The sequence below is a fragment of the Saccopteryx bilineata genome, chromosome 2, assembly GCF_036850765.1.
Source record: "Saccopteryx bilineata isolate mSacBil1 chromosome 2, mSacBil1_pri_phased_curated, whole genome shotgun sequence".
Lineage (NCBI taxonomy): Eukaryota > Metazoa > Chordata > Mammalia > Chiroptera > Emballonuridae > Saccopteryx > Saccopteryx bilineata.
Genome location: NC_089491.1, coordinates 249350736 through 249374149, shown reverse-complemented (window position 1 = coordinate 249374149; position 23414 = coordinate 249350736). Strand labels below are relative to the sequence as shown.

General features: G+C 46.9%; 1 protein-coding gene across 3 annotated transcripts; it reads left to right on the top strand.

Annotated features, from left to right (window-relative positions):
- Nucleotides 1-332: 332 nt before the first annotated feature.
- Nucleotides 333-23251, top strand: YPEL1 (yippee like 1). Of its 3 annotated transcripts, none has more exons than XM_066259983.1 (6): nt 333-353; nt 13624-13737; nt 14552-14834; nt 19033-19076; nt 19577-19685; nt 21060-23251. In XM_066259983.1, exons 3-6 carry the CDS (start codon nt 14718-14720, stop codon nt 21147-21149), a joined length of 360 nt encoding a protein of 119 aa, XP_066116080.1. In that variant the 5' UTR covers nt 333-353; nt 13624-13737; nt 14552-14717; the 3' UTR covers nt 21150-23251. The 3 variants fall into 3 exon arrangements, with proteins under 3 accessions (XP_066116080.1, XP_066116079.1, XP_066116078.1); XM_066259982.1 differs by lacking the exon at nt 333-353 and adding an exon at nt 2555-2765; XM_066259981.1 differs by lacking the exons at nt 333-353; nt 13624-13737 and adding an exon at nt 2555-2765.
- Nucleotides 23252-23414: the final 163 nt, after the last annotated feature.

Below are 23414 nucleotides of genomic sequence, written 5' to 3'. Positions count from 1 at the left end.
AAAACACAGGGGTCACCTAAAGCCATCGGAAATACATATTTTATTTAAAAATGTATTGTATAATAAATATGTATTTTCCGATGGCTTTAGGCGACCCCTGTGTTTTGGTCGTTCGACCCCCACAGGTTGAGAACCGCTGGTTTAGAGAGACAAAGAAACAGAAGCATTTGTTTGTTTTTCCACTTAGTTGTGCAGTTAGTCATTGGTCACTTCACCTATGTGTTTTGACAGGGATCGAACCTGCAACCTTGGTGTTTTGGGATAGTGGTCTAACCAACAGAGCTAACCAGCCAGGGCCTCGTGTTAAAATTTTCAAAGCATGAAGAGGTCTGCAGAAATGGAGCATAAATAATGTAAGTGTCCAATCACCACACATAGGTATGTAGGTAGGTATATGTTAAGTTTAATATTATGCAGCCACTAAAATATTTTTTAAAAACTGCAATAACAGAAAAATGACCCTTTGTAAAGCAGAATACAAAATTATATAAACTTTAGCTCATATGAGAATTACAAATTATTTTCAACAAAGGACTGGCTGAGAAAAGATATTTGCAATAGCAAAAACAACAAAAGGGCCTGACCAGGCGGTGGTGCAGTGGATAAAGCGTCGGACTGGGATGAGGAAGGACCCAGGTTCGAGACCCCGAAGTTGCCAGCTTGAGCGCGGGTTCATCTGGTGTGAGCAAAAAGCTCACCAGCTTGGACCAAGGTCGCTGACCCGAGCAAGGGGTTACTCGGTCTGCTGAAGGCCCATGGTCAAGGCACATATGAGAAAGCAATCAATGCAAAACAAAGGTGTTGCAACGAAAAACTGATGATTGATGCTTCTCATCTCTCTCCGTTCCTGTCTGTCCCTGTCTATCCCTCTCTCTGACTCTTGCTCTCTGAAATAAAAAAAATAAAAAAAAATGCCTGACCAGGCGGAGGCACAGTGGATAGAGCGTCGCACTGGGATGCAGAGGACCCAGGTTCGAGACCCCGAGGTCGCCAGCTTGAGTGCGGACTCATCTGGTTGGAGGAAAAGACCACCAGCTTGAACCCAAGATTGCTGGCTCCAGCAAGGGGTTACTCGGTCTGCTGAAGGCCCGCGGTCAAGGCACATATGAGAAAGCAATCAATGAACAACTAAGGTGTTGCAACACGCAATGAAAAACTAATGATTGATGCTTCTCATCTCTCTCCATTCCTGACTGTCCCTGTCTATCCCTCTCTCTGACTCACTCTCTCTCTGTAAAAAATAAATAAAAATTTTTTAAAAAGTTAATATTCGAGACAAAGTAATCTTGACAATTCCCAAGAAAAAGGAAACCTATTTAGAAATTGAAAGACACCTGAAGGGATTAACAGTTAAAGAAGAGATGTTAATACATCTGTAAGTTGCATCTTAAAATGATCATGGGGCCCTTGCCTGGTGGATCAGTAGATAAAGTGTTGTCTTGGCACACAGGAGGTCACTGATTCCATTCTAGGCAGGGCATATATGAGAAGCAACTAGTAAGTTCAACAACTAAATGGTACAACAAGTTGATGCTTCTCTCTCTCTGCCTCTCTAAGCAATAGAAAAATTGAAAGAAAAAAAACGATTATGAGTTCCCACTTTGCAGCCAGGTTTTTGGAAGCAGAAAGCTGGAGACATCAGGAGAATGGCCAAATTCTGACAAATGTGTAGGAGGCAATATCCAGCTGCTTTCTAAGTAATAAATCAGGTGACACCCAAGGACAGATCATTGCAGTGCACTGCACAAAAGAAACAAGGTCTAAAGTAATGCTAACATGTATAAAAATGTTATATACATTGTGACTTCAACAGTCTGCTTTCTAAATTACATAATTCTTACAAACCCAATCTGTAGAGACAGGCTATAGGACAAACACAATAATGACATGAGAGGAGTAGAGGAACAAAGTGTGGATTACGAGAGGGGGCGGGCTGCCTGGCGGGCCGAGAGCGCTGTCGGTCGGATTTGGGGGTTCCAGAGCAGAGCTAGATGCCAGGTGCAGATCCAGAGGTCCTAGGGTACAATGTCTTGGAGAGTTCAGAGAGGGTGGTTGGAGTAGAGGAACGCAAGTCAAGGAGGGTCTGGCCAGGAAAACCTCAGCGCCGCGGACGGTCAACCCGCAAGCCCCACCTCGGCCCCGGGAGCTGTGAGCCATCATGTCCACGACCGACCCACACGGTGCGGAGAGAGTAGGTGACCCACGGGCTCCCGGGAGCGCACGACACCCACAGCGAAAGAAACCTGCGCGGGGAAGAGCATAGCCCAGGCCAGCCCGCGCCTGCGCGTGGCACTTCTTGTTAAGCACGCCCCCGACCCCCGCCCTGTACGGCCCCGCCCCTGCGCCCCTCGGCCCTCACAGGCTGGCTCTCAGGCGCGTTCGAGGACGGCCAATGGAAGCGCGGCGCGCCCCCTGGCACGTGCGCCCCTGCCCGGCCTGGGCGAGTGCGAGCCAGCCGGGCTCCGGGACACGGAGCGCGCAGGGCGGGGGCGCGCGGGTGGGGCGGGGCGCGGGAGGTGCTGCGCCCTTATTGGCTAGCACCGCGTTCCGAGGCCGTTAACGGCGGCGCGGCGGGGCCGCGGCTCCAAAACAAAGGGCTGGCGGCCCGTGGGGCGGCGGCGGTAGGATGCCTCGCGCCCTGCGGAGGCGCCAACGGCCGCAGCGCATCTCGCCCCGCGCCGGGGCCGCCTGAGAACCGAGCCCGCGCTGACCGAGGCCCGGGCCGGATGGGCTCTGTGGGCTGGGACGCGGACCGCCGAGCGGCCGTGAGTACGGGCAGGCCTGGACACTGTTGCGCGGGCAGCTACTTTGTGGCTACTAAAGGAGCCTGCGGCTGCGGGCGGGGTCGGGAGGCACCTGTTGGGCATCAGGGCGGGTGGGCGGGGCGCGAGCAAGCCGCACCTGTCTATGTTTTCCTTCTGATTTCTTTGATTTGTTGGTATTTCGTTCACTCCGTTTTGGAGCATATTAAAAAGCCTAATCTTTGATTCCCCCCAACCCTCTGCTTTCTTTCCTCCTCCACCACCCCCTGGCTATGAATAAAACAATGTTCAGAAGACATAAACTACATAATAATAAGTGGCCGTTAGGGAGGAAAATGAGGACAAAAGAGATCTGCTAGGAATAATTCTGCAAAGGGGGAAACGTTTTCAAGTTGCCCACAGAAAGATCGTGACGAAAATGAATCGTCCTCCGTGTTAGTTCACCACTTGTGGCATTGGGCTCTATTAAAGCAGAGCTTGCAAAAAGCCTTCGCTTTGGAAACGTGCTAGTCAGGGTCCCCTTCCCTCAGCTCTGCCTGTGATTGACATCTTTGATCTCCAGATTACTTGCTGAGTTTTAGGATGGGAGACTGAATTCAGTTTTCGAAAGATAGTGGCCTTGGAAGACTTCAATTTCCCCACCCCCAAGCCTTTTCTGTTGGGTTGCATTACTTCTTTCTCTTTGTATCCAAAACATACACACCTTAACCTGTGGATTCCTTTGCCAAGATCGTTTTTGTTTTTTTTTTGCACCAACCAGTTCCTCTCCTAAACTATAGAAGCCTCAAGACAAGGCTTGCCACCTCGAGGGAACCCTTTCAGGTGCTTCACCTGAGCAAGCTGCTCTTCTCCCATCACCTGTGCACCCTATAGCCTCTGCTCTGTTGTAGTGCATGTGACAAATGTTTGTTGAGCCTCTGCATTGTGCCAGGGACTTTGCTTGATCCTAGTGTTGTTGATTTTCATAATCTTGCACTGGTTTCCCCTACCCCTAGCAGTGGGCCCTTGGGTGACAGCAGTGACACATCTGAAGAATGCTAATACTGAGGCTCCCCTAGACCTTCCTGCTACCACCCCTTCATCTCACAGTGTAAGAGTGTCTTCTATTTGTGGGAACCCCTCAGAGCTAGGACCAGGGCAGACTCCTGTCTTAAAATGCCATGTAGCACAGGGTCTGTCCTTTTTGGACACTTTAAAAAATAAGTGAATGATCTTAAATACTAATCTGAGCAATAGTCTTTCTGATTTTTTAAAAATTGATTTTAGAGGCCCTGGCCGGTTGGCTCAGCGGTAGAGCATCGGCCTGGCGTGCGGGGACCCGGGTTCGATTTCCGGCCAGGGCACATGGGAGAAGCGCCCATTTGCTTCTCCACCCCCCCCTCCTTCCTCTCTGTCTCTCTCTTCCCCTCCTGCAGCCAAGCCTCCATAGGAGCAGAGATGGCCTGGGTGCTGGGATGGATGGCTCCTTGGCCTCTGCCCCAGGTGCTAGAGTGGCTCTGGTCGCGGCAGAGCGACGCCCTGGAGGGGCAGAGCATCGCCCCCGGTGGGCAGAGCGTTGCCCCTGATGGGCGTGCCGGGTGGATCCAGGTCGGGCGCATGCGGGAGTCTGTCTGACTGTCTCTCCCTGTTTCCAGCTTCAGAAAAATACAAAAAAAAAAAATTGATTTTAGAGAGAAGAAGGGAGAGAGAAATATAGATTTGTTCCATTTATTTATGCATTCATTGGTTGATTCTTGTATGTGCCCTGACTGGGGATCAAACCCACTACCTTGGTCTATCAGGACGATGCTCTAACCAAAATAGAGCTACTCGACCAGGGCCAGTCTTTCTGCCTTTCAAATGAACTTCTTATTTGGGAATAATCTTAGATTTACATAAAAGTTGCAAAAATAATACAGACAATCCCAATATGCCCTACACCCAGTGTTACCATCCTACATTGCTATGGTACATTTGCCAAAATTAGCAACTCACATGGGTACATTCCTTTAAGTAAATTCCAGACATTAAGTCTTTCTGTTTCTGAAGCACTAAAATCTGTAAAGCTCTTTATGTTGAAAGCTGTGTTCCTATAATATCTGTCTTCGATTCTGCCAGTCTTCACTAAGTTCCATGAGGACCTTGTGTCAAGGGGCAGGGATGGGAGTGCAGAGGGCAAGAGGCTGTCATGTCAATTTAACTGTTTTTCTTCTTGGAAGACTGATAAAAGAAATATAGTTTAGTATGAAGCAGCAGTATAAGTCTGCCTGCTTTAAAACCATTCTCTGATGCTTTTCATTTTAGATTCATTTGGTTTTGAATTTTTAAAAAGGTAGTTATATTAGTTCATCAGCAAAACCTCCAGGGAGTGGGAATTTTTATTTTGTGGGGTGGGGTGGTGTGGGGTGGAGGGAGGAACAGGAAGCATCAACTCGGTAGTAGTTGCTTCTTGTATGTGCCTTGACCAGGCAAGCCCAGGGTTTCAAACCAGGAACCTCAGTGTTCCAGGTCGACCCTTCATCCACTGCACCACCACAGGTCAGGCAGGAGTGGGAATTTTGACAAAGATATCAATGAAGGTTGGAGAAAGTTCTGAGTAGCCAAGTCACTGGAGGCCCAAGAGTTCTGAGGAGGGTAATGTGAGCTAGTTTCTGGAAAGAAGTCAAGAGGATGAAATGGACTCAGCGTGCAGGGTAACATTGTGACGAAGACAGGGGCACTGCAGAGAATCTGTCTATTGCTGAGAGTAAAGTAGAAATCCTGGAGCCAACCGACCCACTGCCCCAGAAAGAGACCCCTAGCCTGGCACCTGCTGAGGGAGAACCTGGACCAGGATTTCCTATGGAGTTTGTGAGGTGTTGAGCCAAGCTTGCTAACTCTGCCATGCTACAACAATGACATGGCTTCTTATATGATTCTCTGGACTACCTTGTGAATTGCCTATAACCACCATTTTACAGATGAGTTGGCAGCTTGGCCACCAGATTCCTGGCACCATTTAAATGGAGCCTTCTTTCAGCCTTGTACCCATCCCCCACCATCAGCAGCTTGTCTGTTGCCAAACTTCACCTGCTAGCTCCCTTTTGATGCTGCCTGTCTTCCCAGAGTCAGCACACTCTCCCCTAAGAACTGGCCCCCTTTCCCATTGCTCTTTGCATTTCGGGCTTTTCTCTTCCCTTGTACAACCCAGGGCTTTGAATGTTTGTTTTATTTAGAGTGTGACTAAGTTTCAGATTACCTTTTTCCTTTTGCTCAGTCCAGCCTTCCAGGTCTAGACCTACCCTCTCAACTGGAAAGAAGGGCACTGTTGAGTGTGTGCATTGTAGTTCCTGCACCTTTCCCCTTCTCGTTAGCTAGGAAGCCAGCAGGCTTTGCTAGAATGTTCCAAGGCCATAATGGGAAACTTTGTTACCAGTGGGACAATTAAAGAAGAATGTATTGAAGGTTCTTCAAAAACAATGGCTCAGTGCAAACTCATTCATCAGTAGTCTGGTTCCCGGGAGATGTGGACATAGGACCTGACCATGGGCTGGAGGAGAGCTGAGGATGAGAGCCTGGAGGGCAGAGGCATCCTGGTTGCTGGGCAGTGCAGGAACCCAGATCCCTCGGGTTCCCCAGGGAGACGGGGGGGGGGGGGGTGCACAGAGGGCTGTATCTGAGGACAGCCGCATTGGTGGTAGGACTGAAGAAAGGAGTCTTTTCTCCCCTCCTAGTGGATCCAGTGGTCCCCCAAGGCTGAAATGTGGAGAAAAAAAGCTTTTCATCCTATAACTCAAATAGGGAGGAAGTCCGTGTGTCGGAGGGGAAGCTGTTCCTGCCAAAGGTAAATCGTACCCATGCTGTCCCCCTTTATTGTAAATCCTTCCAGGCCTTTCCATGGCTGTGTGTGCATGTGTCGTGTGTGACTTTGACTTGCTTTCAAAGTCAAGTCAGGTCCCTCTGACACACTTGCTATCAAAGTTAAGTTACAAAACAGTGAAAAAGAAGTCACCTTTATGTCCTTCCTACACCAGCCTGAAGTCCCACTTTGGAACTATTTCTAATTCATGTTTATCAGCATGTTTAGCTAGTCTCTGGGTTAGACTTGAGGTAGTTCCTATTTTGTTTTTACAGGCAACATTGTAACAACTGTTACCCAGTTACAGTGTATTATACAGGGGCAAGTCAGTCCAGAGGTAGATGCCTGGGATTGACCCTCCCAGGGGTGTGTACTGGGAGCACTGATGGGTGTTACCAAAGGGCTACATCACAACCTGCTCTCAGCATTGGTGTTATCAACTTTCTAAATATCTTTACCAACCTGTTAGGTTGTAAGACAGATATCAGTGAGCCTTTAATTTGCATCGATGAGTAAAGTTCATACCTGTCTTCCTGTTCGCAGGCACTGTGGTCCAGGGTATAGACTCTCTGGTTTTGAATCCAGCCCCTAAGCTTACTTTCTCTGCAGCGTTGGCAGATTGCTTAACCTCTCTGGGTCTCAGTTTCCCTGTTTGCAGAGTGGGACTAATAAGAACGCTCTTCTCTCAGGGCTGCTTATTAATTGATTTGATTTCATATTCTTTTAAATAAAATTTTCTATTTTTAAATTTTGTTTATTTATTTAGACATTAACATTTTATTTTTCTTTTTGATTTGAGAGGGAGGGGGAAGAGTGAAAAGCATCAACTTGTTTCACTTGGTTGTGCACTCAATACATGCCCTGACTGGGGATCGAATCAGCAACCTTTGTACTTCTGGATGATCCTTTAACCAACTGAGCTATCTGGCCAGGGCTAGAGTCAACTGGTTAGAATGGTGCTGGCCTCAGCTATAAGTCTCTTTGGGGATTCTGCATTTCCTCTTCTCTGATGGACATGAGCTCCTGCGCACGCCACCTGCCTGGAGTTCTGCTTTCTCCATGAACTCTGGCTGGATACCGCAGGCTGTGTGAGCCCACACTGTCATCTTGAGCTGTGTTTTCTTTTGTCTGTCTACCAGCCCACCAGTGACAGGGAGACCCCAGGTCCCTCTGACACTTGACAGGCTTGTTTTCTTTTTCTTATTCATTTTAGAGAGGGAGGGGGAAGAGTAGGAAGCTCCAACTCCCGTGTGTGCCTTGACTAGGCAAGCCCAGAGTTTCGAACTGGTGACCTCAGTGTTCCAGGTCAATGCTTTATCCACTGCACTGTCACAGGGCAGGCAGACAGGCACACCCCACCTGCCTTTGAAGAACTGACCATGAGCCCTGATGGGGGCTGTCCAGTGGACGCCTCAGTAAACTGACAGGCATACATGGCATTGAGAAATTCAAAATAAAGAGAAAACCCTTGGTGGAGCCTGACCTGTGGTGGCACAGTGGATAAAGCGTCAACCTGGAAATGCCGAGGTTGCTGGTTCAAAACCCTGGGTTTGCCTGGTCAAGGCACATATGGGAGTTGATGCTTCCTGCTCCTCCCCCCTTCTCTCTCTCTCTTTCTCTCTTCCCTCTCTATAATGAATAAATAAAATCTTTAAAAAAAAAGAGAGAAAACCCTTGGCAAGTTGCTACTTTAAAGTTGTTTTTGTCCCATTTAAAGGTTAAAAAATGAGGGGTGTTCACCATTCTAATTATCAATGTGACTGATAGTCACTTGTTTAAAAGCCACAAGTACAGTGCAGGCACATTCCTTAGTTCTGTATTTGAGTCACTGAAGCAGTGTTTTTGCCACTAAAGGGGTCCTCGAACTTGAAAGACCTGAATAACTAGTTGTTGAATAATCCAAGATTCCTGCCTATTGGTCCCTTCATATATGATGCTTTAGAAGGAAGTTCGAGGAAAGGAGAGAAAAGGGTTAAAACAGAAGTTTGTTAATTTAAGACTCCTTTCAATAAAAAGAAAAGCTCAGCTGGAGATACTAAAGCAGACTCAACATGAGTTCAATAAGAAGTGAAGCTAGAACAAGTTCACTCCTTCCTTACTGGTCATTACTAACTGTGTGTGGGGTTTTGAGTGTCTGCATGGTCAGTGTGGAACATGTGGATGGAGTGTAGAGATGGCGCTGGGGGCAGGGAGGGGGGGCTTCTCCAGCTGGGCTGGTGCAGGTGCTGTCTAGGTTGATTTGTACCTTTGTTACCTCCCTGGGGCATGTCAGTACGCTTATCAAAGATGGGAGGATGCCAGGGTTAAAATTCATGAAGGGTCCTGTAAGCTGGAGCAACAGAGAAAATCGGATAAAATGTAGTGGGGCCAGGCCTGGCTGGATGGTTCGGTTGGTTGAGCATTGTTCCAAAGCACAGAGGTTGCGGGTTCAATCCCCCATCAGGGCACATGCAGGAACAGCTCGATGTTCTTTTCTCTTTCTCCATCTCCATTCGTCTCTCCCTAAAATCAATCAGTAAATAAAGAATTTAAATGTATTGGGGTTAATTAGATAGGGCAGGGTCTCAAAGTCTGGGAAGTTTTAAATGTTATTGCTAAATACTGTTCTTGCTAAATGTTAAAATGTAGCACAGTATTTTGCAGACTAGCTGTAAATAGGACAGCTTGACAGGAATCCATCTTAAATATAGCCAACTACAAAGAAGAAATCAATGTGTAATTGACCAAATAGTATATACAAGTACTGGCTAAGCCTCCTTTCCTTTAGACAGAATTTTGGCTATGAATCCTGCCTCATATACTTGCTGGAGGCAAACTACTACTTTGTGACAACCAAGTCTCTAAACTACCTTGTGACAACCAAGTCTTTTTTTTTTGAGAGAGACAGACATAGGCAGCAAAGGAGAGTGATGAGAAGCATCAATTTGTAGTTGCGTCACTTTAGTTCATTGATCACCTCTAATACATGACCAGAGGGCTCCAGCCAAGCCAATGACCCTTTGCTAGAGCCAGTGACCTTGGGCTCGTGTTGATGATCCCACACTCAAGTCAGCAACCTCAGGGTTTTGAACCTGGGACCTCAGCATTCCAGGCCAACGCTCTGTCCACTGTGCCACCACCAGTCAGGCAGGTCTTCTTAAAGATGGGTGGGTGTTTAGCTCCTTAACTTCACCTCTTATTTTTTAAAATACATTCTGTAAGATTTTATATTTCCTTTTGAGTAGTGATAAGTAATTATTTTATTATTGTTCAAAATAATTTCTAATTTTCATTAGTTTCAGAACCATGGGTATATAAAAGTACATTTCTTAATATCTAAACATATGAGGATTTTTCTAGTTATATTTTATTGATTTCTACCTTAATTATATTGTTGTCAGAGAATACAATGTGACTTCAGTTCTTGGGAATTTGTTGAGACTTGTTGTATGGTTGACTTTTGTAAATGTTTGTGTGCTTTATGTCTTGGCTGAACAGTTGCTTAGAACATTGTCCGGATACACCAAGCTTGTGATTTCAATCCCCAGTCAGGGCAGACCAGAGAATCACGCAGTGAATGCACAGATGAGTGGAACAATAAATTGATGTTTCTCTCTTCCTCCCTCCCTCCCCTCCTCCTTCCTCGCTCTAAAATCAATGAGTTAAAAAATGTGGGTTTTTTATTAATTTTTTTTTAGAGAGGGAGGGAGAGAGAGAGGAGGGAGGAGCAGGAAGCATCAACTCCCATATATGCCTTGACCAGACAAGTGCAGGGTTTTGAACCGGCGACCTCAGTGTTCCCAGGTCGACGCTTTATCCACTGCGCCACCAGAGGTCAGGCAAAAAAAATATGTTTTTGATAAAAATTAATGTGTGTGTTCTTGTTTTGGTATTTTTCCGAAGCTGGAAACGGGGAGGCAGTCAGACTCCCGCATGCGCCTGACCGGGATCCACTTGGCATGCTATCTTGGGGTGTCACTCTGCTGAAATCAGAGCCATTCTAGCGCCTGAGGCAGAGGCCATAGAGCCATCCTCAGTGCCCAGGCAAACTTTGCTCCAGTGGAGCCTTGGCTGCAGGAGAGGAAGAGAGAGACAGAGAGGAAGGAGAGGGGGAGGGGTGGAGAAGCAGATGGGCGCTTCTCCTGTGTGCCCTGGCCGGGAATCGAACCCGGGTCCCCCGCACGCCAGGCCGACGCTCTACCGCTGAGCCAACCGGCCAGGGCTTATTCCTGTTTTATTATTATGAAGTAACTCATTTATCTGTCTACTAAAGTTTTTCCCTTAAATAACATTTAAGGGAAATAATATATGAATATAGTTTTATTATTTGCATATTACAGGGTGGGTCAAAAATAGGTTTGCAGTTGTTTGTATGGAAAATAATACAATAATTAATAAATAATCAAGAATAAACTGGCCCTGGCCAGTTGGCTCAGTGGTAGAGCTTTGGCCTGGCACATGGATGTCCAGGGTTCGATTCCTGGTCAGGGCACACAGGAGAAGTGCCCATCTGCTTCTCCACTCTTCCCCCTCTCACTTTTCTCTCTCTCTCTTCTCCTGTCCTGCAGCCATGGCTCGATTAGAGCTGAGGCTGGATCCATATGGGGCTTCTGCCTTAGGCACTAAAATATGGCTCCAGTTGCAACGGAGCAAGGAACCCAGATGGACAAAGCATCGCCCCCTCGTGGGCTTGCCGGGTGGATCCCAGTCGGGGCACATGTGGGAGTCTATCTCTGCCTCCCCATCCTCTCACTAAAAATTAAAAAAAAAAATGCCCTGGCCGGTTGGCTCAGCGGTAGAGCGTCGGCCTAGCATGCGGAGGACCCGGGTTCGATTCCCGGCCAGGGCACAAAGGAGAAGCACCCATCTGCTTCTCCACCCCTCCGCCGCGCCTTCCTCTCTGTCTCTCTCTTCCTCTCCCGCAGCCAAGGCTCCATTGGAGCAAAGATGGCCCAGGCGCTGGGGATGGCTCTGTGGCCTCTGCCTCAGGTGCTAGAGTGGCTCTGGTCGCAACATGGCGACGCCCAGGATGGGCAGAGCATCGCCCCCTGGTAGGCAAAGCGTCGCCCCATGGTGGGCGTGCCGGGTGGATCCTGGTCGGGCGCATGCGGGGGTCTGTCTGACTGTCTCTCCCTGTTTCCAGCTTCAGAAAAATGCAAAAAAAAAAAAGAATATAAACTCTTATTTTATATACTCACAACTGTAAACCTACTTTTGCCCCACACTGTGTATATTTTTCTCTGCTTTTACTCCTTCAACTTCTTTATTGTGAATCACATGGATACAAGAAATATATGAAACAGATACACTTAGCAAATAGTTACAAACCATGCATTTATGTTGCCACCACCCACATTCTAGCCTTGTCTTGTCAACCTTTCTGTTTCTCATGCTTAAGAGGTGTCTTGCAAATAGCATCTAGATGAATTTTGTTTTCTGTCCAGTCTGAAACCTTAAACTCTAACATTTGGTCCATTTATATTTCATGTAAGCATCGATATATTTGTGTTAAAATCTTTCTCTTTTCTCTGTGCTTCCTATTCTTCCTATTGTGTTTCTTTTCCTTTCTTTCCTCCCTTTAGATTGACATTTTATCATTCGCTGATATTTCTCTTCATAGGTTTGGAAGTTAAACACTTTTGTTCTTACAGAAGTTTCATCAGAAGTTGTTTCTCTTTAATTTACTAGAATCTAAATTGTGTTTTGGACAAGACAAGGACTCCAGGCCATTTTCATTTGAGTTTTCACCCTTATTGTTGTCATGAATTATAATTGTATCGTGTGTGTGTGTGTGTGTGTGTGTGTGTGTGTGTGTGTGTATCTTTCCGAAGCTGGAAACGGGGAGAGACAGTCAGACTCCCGCATGCGCCCGATAGGGATCCACCCCGCACGCCCACCAGGGGGAGGACGCTCTGCCCACCAGGGGGCGATGCTCTGCCCCTCCGGTGCGTGGCTCTGTTGCCACCAGAGCCACTCTAGCGCCTGGGGCAGAGGCCAAGGAGCCATCCCCAGCGCCCGGGGCCATCTTTGCTCCAATGGAACCTCGCTGCAGGAGGAGAAGAGAGAGACGGAGAGGAAGGAGAGGGGGAGAGGTGGAGAAGCAGATGGGTGCTTCTCCTGTGTGCCCTGGCCGGGAATCAAACCCGGGACTTCTGCACACCAGGCCGACGCTCTACCACTGAGCCAACCGGCCAGGGCCTGGACTTTTTAAAAAAAAATTATTTATTTTTTACAGAGACAGGGAGTGAGTCAGAGAGAGGGACAGACAGACAGGAACAGAGAGAGATGAGAGACATCAATCATTAGTTTTCCATTGCACATTGCAATACCTTAGTTGTTCATTGATTGCTTTCTCATACGTGCCTTGACCACGGACCTTCAGCAGACCCAGTAACCCCTTGCTCGAGCCAGCGACCTTGGGTTCAAGCTGATGAGCTTTTGCTCAAACCAGATGAGCCCGTGCTCAAGCTGGCGACCTCGGGATCTCAAACCTGGGTCCTCTGCTTCCCAGTCTGACGCTTTATCCACTGCGCCCCCGCCAGGTCAGGCTATTGGACTTTTTAAAAGGTTTTACTTATTGATTTTTTATAGAGAGAGGGGAAGGAAGAAGTATCATGTCATAGTTGCTTCATTTTAGTTGTTCATTGCTTGCTTGTTGTATGTGCCTTCACCGGGCAAGCCCAGGGTTTCGAAACGGTGACCTCAGTGTTCCATGTTGACATGCTGTCCAGTGTGCCAGCACCGGGGCAGGATGGACTTAAATCTGTGGATTGGTGTCTTTCAAATCTGGAAAATCCTTAATCTTTATCTCTTCATATAATGCCTCTGCCCCATTTTCTTCTCACTTTGCTTTATATAAATTTACATGCTTGTCTATGTTTTTGGTGTCAACCAAAAAGTGACTGCCAAGTCCAATGTCATAAAAGTTTTTGCTGTATTTTATTCTGAGAGTTTTACAGTTTTAGTTCTTACATTTAGGTGCTTAATTTTGAGTTAATTTTTATATCTGGTGTAAGACATGTTTTAACTTCATTCTTTTTTTTCCCTTTTTTTTTTTTTTGACAGAGAGAGGGACAAACAGGAAGGGAGAGAGATGAGAAGCATTAGTTCTTCATGGCAGCTCTTTAGTTGTTCAGTGACTGCTTTCTCATATGTGCCTTGACCGGGGGCTACAGCAGAGTAAGTGACCCTTTGCTCAAGCCAGATGAACCCGTGCTCAAGCCAGTGACCTTGGGATTTCAAACCTGGGTCCTCTGCATCCTAATCTGATCCTTTATCCACTGCGCCACTTGCCTGGTCAGGTTAACTTCATTTTTTGCACGTGGATGTCCAGTTTTCCCCGCACCAATGTTGAAAAGACTGCCCTTCCCCTGTTGAATGATTTTGGCACCCCTGTTGAAAATCATTTAACTGTATACAAGGGTTTGTTTCTGGACTGATATGAAATTTGTTCAAGATTAAATAATAGTGGCCCTGGCTCTATAGCTCAGTTGGTTATAGCATCATCCCAAAGCGCAGAGGTTGCTGGTTCAATCCCTGGTCAGGGCACATAAAGGAACACATTGATGTTCCTGTCTCTCTCTCTCCCTTCCTCTCTCATGAAAATCAATTGTATTCATAAAAGTCATAGTGCTTTGACATTTGGTTCAAGATGTATCTAGTGGTATTGTTGGCCTCACTTAGATAGGAACCCTGTTGGCTGCTTTGTTCTTTCCTGATTCCTGAAGCCATACATAGTATACGATGTATTTGATCAAATGTTTTTCTCAAGTTATTTCTATGTAAAAGTAGTTCACCTGCCATTTTCAACTAAATTTAGAATGATTAAACATGATTGGATATTATATTAGTATTCTTTGTATATATAGTTGCTCTGAAAGGACTAGATCTTTAACTTCTAGTCCTGCCCATCAACCATTCTTCAAAATACCTTCATCCTAAACATGCCATATTGATGTGCTCATTCTCTCCTGTTTGTCTGATTTATTGACAGGTTGTGACATTATTCTCTCGTCCCAGCTGTGTGGACAGTGCCACACGCCCTCTGAACGACAACGGCTCTTGCTTGCATATTCCAGTGCTGCTTCTGTCAGAGAGCCCCGCAGAACTGCCGTGCTTCCGGTGCCAGCCCTGAGCTGCGCGAGGGGTGCCCTGCAGAGATGGTGAAGATGACAAAATCCAAAACTTTCCAAGCTTATCTGCCAAACTGTCACCGAACGTACAGCTGTGTCCACTGCAGAGCCCACCTGGCCAATCACGATGAGCTGATCTCCAAGGCAAGTGGCTTGTGCCTAGAAATTGATGAAGTGTTCTTGACAATGATCATCATTCCTAATTAGATGAATTTTGAACCATTACGTGGCTTCCTGGGTTTGCAGTGTCCTAAAAGTCTAGAACCTTCTGGGCAGCATTGATGCAAGTTTTCTGCATGATTAAGTCTGGCTGCCCCACATGGTCATGATCTTGCGTAGCAAGTGGGTTTGGCAGGCTGGGCAGCTAGGGCTCCCTCAGGCCAGGAAGAGCAAGATGAGTCAGTTATTTGGCAGAACAGTAAAATTAGAGCGAAACCAGACACATGGAAGGACCAAAAGAAGTCTAGGAAATCGGTAGAAATAGTTTAATAATTAGGGAATCAAGAATTTTTAAAAACCACTTAGAATGGTCAGGAAGACCAGCATCTATCGTGTGGGCCATGGGATCTTTCAGGAAAAGGCCATTACATGCTGTTGATAAAGAGGTCAACCTGCCTGACCAGGCCGTGGCGCAGTGGATAGAGCATCAGACTGAGATGCAGAGGACCCAGGTTCAAGACCTCGAGGTTGCCAGCTTGAGCGCGGGCTCATTTGGTTTGAGCAAAGCTCACCAGGTTGGACCCAAGGTCGCTGGTTCCGGCAAGGGGTTACTTGGTCTGCTATAGCCCCACGGTCAAGGCACATATGAGAAAGCAATCAATGAACAACTAAGGTATTACAACGAAAAACTGAAAAATGATGCTTCTCATCTCTCTCCGTTCCTGTCTGTCTGTCCCTATCTATCCCTCCCTCTGACTCTGTAAAAAAAAAAAAAAAGAGGTCAACCTAATGACAAAGAATGGGGCTGTTCTTTTCATACCTAGCAGGCTGCTCCAGGTCCTACATAGAGTACCATCACTTGGGAACATTTAAAACAATCCAAACATAGTGGATGAGTGAATGTTCCCTGAGGAAGCTGTGACAGGTCCTCTCACACCCACCCTCACAGACCTGCCTTCCTGGGTGACATGAACCTCACGCTCTTTCAAAGACAAAGTCCCATGGGACATTGTGCTCTTTGGGAATCTCCACTTAGGATTTTTGTTTCACTCAATTAGAAGAACATTTCTCTACTTGTGTTTTAACTGGTAATATGAGAGGTTGTGTAATTTCTGTTCATCTAATTTAAAAACTGTTAAACAGGCAGTTTCTGTTCTCTCGTTGCTTCCGCGGCTTCTTTGTCCATTCAGAAGTTTCAGATCAGAAGGTACCTCAGGCACTTGGTCTCTTAGCTATTTGAGCTCAGGACACTGAAGCCCGAGTCAGTGGGAGGCACCACTGGGTCTTGTTCTATAGCGTCTGGCGGCTCTAGGATGAGGTGGGCCAGAAGGAATGTGAGCCGCTTCTTCCAAAGAACCCTAAAGCCCTTAAGCTGTTTTTAAATTACGTCAACAGCAGAGGCTTGCCAGGTGGAAACACCATGACATGAAATGATCATTGTAAGATGAAAGGTGCTGAGAACCTAAATTCTTCAAGCACGAAGGCTGCCACAAGGTGTCAGCCTGTGTTTGAGCTGGTGACAAAGTAAACTGCTGCTTCTCCCTTCCAGCAGCGATTTCTAGCCTTTTTTTAGCTCATGGAACACATGAGACGATAACAAATTCTGTGGCACACCAAAAAAAATCTTTTTTTTCCTATTTGACAAAAAAATAGGTATAATTTTGATTCATTCACACTGGACAGCTGTTGTTGTGTTGGCTGTTGTCATTTCTTTATTTGACCAGGTCGGTGCCGCTGACTAAATAGTCAGGTGTTGCATGTTTTAGAAATTCCTGCGGCAAGCCATAACGCTGTCCTATGTTGCTATTCCATAACACTTAACATAGAGCAGAACCCAGTTCACACGAGGTGCTGTCCTTATGGGCTCACCAGCCTCTGGGGCCATCTCTACACTGACAAGCATCCCCTGGCCCAGGAAAGCCTTGGTGCAGGCAGGTCTAGTTGCTTAGACGGCTCTGTCTAGTTGAACCATACAGTATCTGCAGGCCACATCTGGCAGACCACCTGTTTTTGTAAAATTTTTGTATCATCTATGGCTATTTTGGTGCCACAGCAGAGTAGTCGCAACAGAGGGTATACGGCCCCCAAAGCCTAAATAATGATCTGGCTCAAATTTAGAGCAGTTTTCAGAGGCCCACTACAGTCAAGACTATGGCCTGAATCTGAACCACAGATCTGATCACATTTTTTTACCCAAACCCTGTGTAAAAAATTAGCATTTGCAGAATAGGTGAGAATTAGGAAAATCGGTCTAGAAAATTGAAGGCTAATAAGGATGTGTGAAAAGTCTCTAAGATGATTCTTTGTTAAATTGGACATAAAATAATATTCCTAATTCTAGGAAGCCACTTAAGGGATGACCCCCTTAAATCTGAAAGGTATATATTTAAATCAAAAATACTCGCCTGACCTGTGGTGGCGCAGTGGATAAAGCGTCAACCTGGAAACACTGAGGTTGCCGGTTCAAAACCCTGACTTACCTGGTCAAGGCACATATGGGAGTTGATGCTTCCTGCTCCTCCCCCTTCTCTCTCTCTCTCTCTCTCTCTCTCTCTCTCTCTCTCCCCTTCTCTCCTCTCTAAAATGAATAAATAAATAAATAATGTAAAAAAAAATACTGCTTGTCTCAGGCTTGGTTTTGCTGCAGTAACAAAGACCCCCCCAAAAATCTTAGGGGCTTAAAAATGAAGGTGTATTTCTTGCCTAGGTGAGATGTTCATCATGGGTTGGCTGGGGCTCTGCTTTCTTTAATTATAAAAGAAACTTGTTTATAATTGTGCACTTAAGGGGGGATATATATGTATAAGATAAAAATGAGAATTACTTTTTTCTCCTTCCTTATCCCAACTCCATTCCTTAGAGTTATCACTTAGTAGTTTGGTATGTAGATTGTCTGGTTGGTTGGTTGGTTTTGTTTGTGTGTGTGTCCATGGGGATACATTTTCACTTTAAATAAAGGTTTCACAACATGTCATTTTAAAGCTAGCCTTCTTCACTAATAGTATTTTATGGCCGTCTTTCCATGCCCACGCACACCTAGCTGTACCTGTCTCCCTTTTAATGTCTGCACGAATCCCGGATGTGAAATGAATGTACTTGTCTGCTCACTCACTAGTGGATATCTGTATCCCACGTCTTTTGTGATTACAGACACTAGAGTGGTGACCATTATTGTCACATTGCCTTATGCACTCAAGCTGATGTGCTCTTTATAGTCAGTTCTTAGAAGTGGGATTGCTGGGCCATTCAGTATGTGACTGTCTCATTTTTGATATTGTCAGCCTGTGCCCCTGTCAGCATTCCTCGCAGTTTTTCTAATTTGCACTAGGTGACAGGCGCAGAAACCAAGACAATGTTCTTGCTTCGGTTTGTGTTTCACTGATGATTTTCGCAGTCCATCTGTTGTATGTATTTGGTCATTTGAGCCTGGCATCAGGGCAGACGAGCCCCCAGCCAGCAATCCTTCTTGTTCCTAGGAGAGGGCGGGTTGTGGGAGTTGAGTCTGGGACTGGCCTGATTATGTCAGGGCAGCACTAATACCCCATTCTGCCTCCTAAATCATCTTAGATAGAAGGCATAAATATGCGATGAACTATTTTTTAGCTTGTAACACTTTCCTGGGGTGAGCTATCCTCCCCCCTCCCAATAATAGGTCATCTTGGGCTGTGACTTTCTTTTTATTTCAATGGAAAAGTATAAAAAAGTCCCCTTGTCCCTAATATCTGACAGACGTGGCACTTCCTGTGCTAGCAGAGTGAGAACACCTGGGCAGCCCCACTGGGGCTCTAGGAGGGCCATGATCCCTGGGAAGATGCTAGTCCTTCTCGAGCCCCTGAGTGCAGCCCTTCATACTCTCACAGTCAGCCTTTCACCTCATGCAGGGTCTGCGACCTAAAGCACAGCTTTTCCACTTTCATTCCAAAATGCAGAACTTAGCATCACTTTTTAAAAATTTTTTCCATTGATTTGAAGGAGAGAAAGGGAGAGATGGGGGTGGAGGCATCAACTCGTTCCACTTAGTTCTATTTAGTTGTGCACTCACTGGTTGCTTCTCATACGTGCCTTGACGGGATCACACTGCCACCTCAGTGTGCCAGGATGGCGATCTATCCACCAAACCACCGTCAGGGCCTCACTTCTTTTTATCACAACAAACCTTTTAAAACTTTTTTCTTCTTTGCAGTCTTTTCAGGGAAGTCAGGGACGCGCCTACCTCTTCAATTCTGTGTGAGTATCACTGCCGGGATGCGCCATGCTCTGTGTATCAGTGTCATTGCTCAAAGCTGGAACGTGTAGTGTTCACCGGTGGTCCGGAACTCACCAGTGTCTCTTATGTGAGCTTAAAGGATTCTCTCTAGTCTTGAGAGTTTTGGAAAGCATACAGCTCCTGAGGAATTAGCCTTGCACTCGTGCTCTGGTTTTTTTCCATTTTTGATGGGTTTTGAGTTTTGCTACAGCAGAACTGTGGTCACCTGTCCATAGCCTATCCTGTCCTGTACTGGAATTCTCTGGAATTCTTGTGGAGAAATAAAAAGTTGCTCCTTCTCCTAAGAGATGGTGGTGGCAGGGCTGCGGGAGGCCGGGAGATAAGACGCGCCGCTGCATCCCTGATAACCAGGCGGCTCAGGCAGCCGCCCCCACCCCGGGGTGGGGGCCAGGGCGGCCTCTCCAGGCTGGGGTGGGTGGGGTACTGCTGTCTCTGGCACCTGTTGCCTCCCTCCCTGCAGGGTGAACGTGGGCTGTGGCCCCGCAGAGGAGAGAGTCCTTCTCACTGGCCTGCACGCTGTCGCAGACATCTACTGTGAGAACTGCAAAACCACGCTCGGGTGGAAATATGTGAGTAACCACACTTTCTGACATTTCACAGAACACAGATTTCTCTTACTAAAACATTTACAAATGGAAACAAAATTGCAATGATGTAAGACCTTCCCCTGGAAGTGTGATCCTATCAAAGAAATTATGTTTTAAAAGAATTTCTTTTGAGCTGATTAAAGATGTGTGGGCACACCTGTACTCGCAGGGCAAAGGTGAGCAGCCGCAGTGACCGGGGTGCATGTGCCCTCGATGGTCCCATGAGACATGTTTTCACTCATCTGGGGACTATTCTCTGGCTGGCCAGGTCCGGGGGCGGGGGGTCACGTGACTTGGCAGTAGTGACCACAGCATACCCTCTGCAGCACTTGGCACCCTGTATGCCTGAACCTCCTCTGCCCACAGGTGCTTCTTACCAGCCCCTCTCCTGGCCCCTGGCAAACATGCCGTCCACCCCCTCTTCAGCCTTCACCTGTCAGCTTCTCCCCCCTCTTGCCTTCCTGCAGGCACAGGTGCCACTGTCCCCACCACGGCTTGGCCTGTCTTTGTTCACTGAGTGTGTGTGGCCATGGGATGTCTCGCCACCATCTTCTGCTTCTCTCTGCTCCCCAGCTTTCTGGCTGATCTCCCTCTGATCTCAACTTGTTTTGACCTTTTTGTTAACTCCCAGACTTGGCCCTCTGCCCCAGCTTCTGTCCCAGGCACCCAGTGCCCCCCGCGCCCCTGGCCATCTCGTGCACACCTACCTCCCAACTCTGTGTGTGAGAGCCCATTTGGCATGGCGCCTGCCTTTCTGGGAGTCGTCTTCTGCAGCCATTCTGGTTTTTGTCAGGGTCTCCTGCTCTCCCTCCTGGAATTCTTGATCATTGCTGGTGTCCCATTTCCCCATCTGATCTGAGGGGACAGAGTCCACAGCACGGAGGCAGGCTTGGTGAGGCCTGCACACTGCCCTGGCCCTTCCACCTGCTTGGCCCATTCCATTCCGTCCCCGAACTCCCCCAACAAAGGGCCTTCTCTCCCTCCAGTAGCTTTGCACTGTGCTCAGGGCTCCCAGTGCCATCACCTCCCTTCTCCTTTTTACTTGGGAGTCCCTAGAAGGACATCTTGTTCTTCCTACCTCCCAAACTGTCCTGCACATGGTAGGTGCTCAGTAACAAATTTGACTTCATATTTCCCTACAAGTTAAACCGTAACTCGATGGCAGTGTTGAGTAGGCTTGCACTGCCCTCAGTGGGCTTGCCACCCAGGACAGACCACTCCCAGCCGTGAGCCCGGCGCAGGGAACATGCAAGGAAACGTGTTGCTGTAGACTTATTTCCTAGGCTCAGAGTGTAATGAAGTTGAAAAACAGAACACTCTATCCTGAATCCTTGTCTGTCTCCACTTTTTTTCAAGGAACATGCCTTTGAGAGCAGTCAGAAATACAAGGAAGGAAAATTTATTATTGAGCTTGCCCACATGATCAAAGACAATGGTTGGGAGTAAAGTGAAGACTTCCTGTTCTCTTTTGAATACTGTTTTATGAAAACGACTGTAACGTAATGGAAACATAGGAGCCTCTGGATGACACTATTTCTTGAACTTGAACCTTGCAAGCCAGCCTCTCTCGGCTGTTCCCGTGGGTAAGGCTCCATCCGGTCTATGTTCTCTTCATGTACGGGGTTGTTTCTGAAATTTTTCAGTAACCTTTTTCTAATGTCTCAAATTCTAGAGAAAGAATTAACCAACTGGTGATTTACTCGTCTAGTTCATAACTTCTTTAATCTATGCCTTTAAGATAAGTTTGGCTGTGCTCTTTCATGCTTGATAGAAACCAAATCGAGTCTCTACAGGCCAGAGGGACAGGGTCTCTTTAGAGAGCAGGTTCACCCCTGTGGTGTAGAATGAAGTTATATAGCCCACTTATTTCCTAATTCATAAAATTACTAATTGGTTCTTTTTCTTGCAAATGAGCTGTAAAGTCATAGTGTTCATTTTGGAATCTTCCAGAAGCAGTCAACAAATCTATACACCAAAGCTGTTTTTTAGCCTTGTTCAAAAACAGGACGCCATTGATAACATTTTAGATGAACTATAAATAGAGAAATGTGTCTAATGGAACATCTTGTTTATTTAAGCCAATAGCTTTCTTATCTAGAGGGCAGGTGAACTAGTCATTAGCAAAGACTGTTCCAGGGCCTCAGGCACAGCTCTGCGAAACAGCCTGGCCTGGGACGCAGGCTCAGAGGTGGGCTTTACATTTGAGTCAGGCAGAGTGGCTGGTCCATGGAGTAACAGTTGCACACACTGGACCGAGTAAATTGGATTTCCTTTTCTACTCTGATGTACTTGAAGGAAAATAATTATTTTTGCATTTTAAAGAGGCCAGAGCTAACAGAATAAACATTCAAACTTGAGATTTGGTAGATTTAGTGTTTCCAGAAAAGGTTAAAGTTGCAAGATGGGTTTAAACTTTGTAAATGAGATGTTTGGTTTGCTAGCAGGTCACCTGCGTTGCCAGCTTCTGTCCCATGGGTTAACACAGAAGGGACCTGGGCAGTCTCCCTAAGTCTCAATCTGCTTATGCTTCCGCAGGGAGATGACACTACATAGGGGTTTTGGCCAATTTTATAAAGAACGAAGGCCAAAAATTCCCAAGTAAGTTTTGTTTTCCACTGTTCTAACCTGACTCCAGCCAGTGGGCCCGGCGTGCCATTCCAGCTGCATGAGGAGGCCTTCTTTGTGGTCACCATGGCCTGGTCCCCAGCACCTAGGGGCAGGAAGAGCACCCAGGCAGGCAGTGAGAAGGGAGAACAGTGTGCCTGGATGTTTCTCAGCCTGTGGAACAGCTCTGAAGCTGCCTTTAGATGAGGTTAGTCCAATGACAGCACGCGTGAGCTATGTCCTAACTCCAGCTCCCCTTAGCCAAGAGCCTACGGCCCATGCAGGCCCTGGGCTCCCCTGCCTGGTTGATTCAACTGCATACCTGGAGCACATTGCAGCCCTGGGCACAAGGACATCGGGGCGAGGTAGCACATGGAGGAGCCTCTGACGCATACCTGAACTGTGAAGAGAGGATCCTTGTACAGCTGTGGAAGCCTCTGCACTGGCAGGAGCTCCAGCTGGCTGCTGCTTCCCTGAACTGGTGTCCCCAAAGATCTAGGCTGTCCCAGCACACCCGTGTACCCAAGTTAGTGTTCAGCTGTGCAGCCTTCAGCGGTCACTCACATAGCACGCGCTGCCATGGTCCAGAACCTGAAGATGCCTCACTTGCACTGGTACAGGAGACGGCAGACTGTGGCTCCGCCTTGGTGAACACGTGGAAGCAGCTGAAGGACGTCCTCGAGGAGTGAGTACTGGTTATTGAAAATGGCCTAAACTGATGTTCTCCTTCTCGTTTTAGTTCCTATACAAGCCTCAGTGCTGCATCTGGAGGCTCCGAGGACCAGGGATATGGGGCGGGGGACCGTGTGACCCCCACTGCGGGGGCCAAGGGCAGTGGCCCCTGCGCACTTCTCCATAAAGTCTTCACTTAAACTGAAGAATCGAAAATTCTTTTGACCAATGTTTGTATATACTAAACTTATATTTAATATGTTCTGGGCAAACTGCTCCTACAATTTGAGCACTTTGGTTTTTGTATCGTCTTTTGTGATGGCATTGAAACCTTCTTCCTAGTGGTATTATGATTTGTGCCCCCTCCTTTTCTTAATTGATACAAATAATCTTACCACTTTTTGTTGGTCTTCTTCAAAATCTAAGCTCCTTGTG

What these genes read in the sequence shown, in the direction of transcription:
- YPEL1 (XM_066259983.1), top strand. Translation starts at nt 14,718, where the DNA reads ATGGTGAAGATGACAAAATCCAAAACTTTCCAAGCTTATCTGCCAAAC. An exon ending in ACGATGAGCTGATCTCCAAG is followed by an intron (nt 14,835 to 19,032) that starts GCAAGTGGCTTG and finishes TCTTCTTTGCAG; the next exon opens with TCTTTTCAGGGAAGTCAGGG. An exon ending in GCCTACCTCTTCAATTCTGT is followed by an intron (nt 19,077 to 19,576) that starts GTGAGTATCACT and finishes CCCTCCCTGCAG; the next exon opens with GGTGAACGTGGGCTGTGGCC.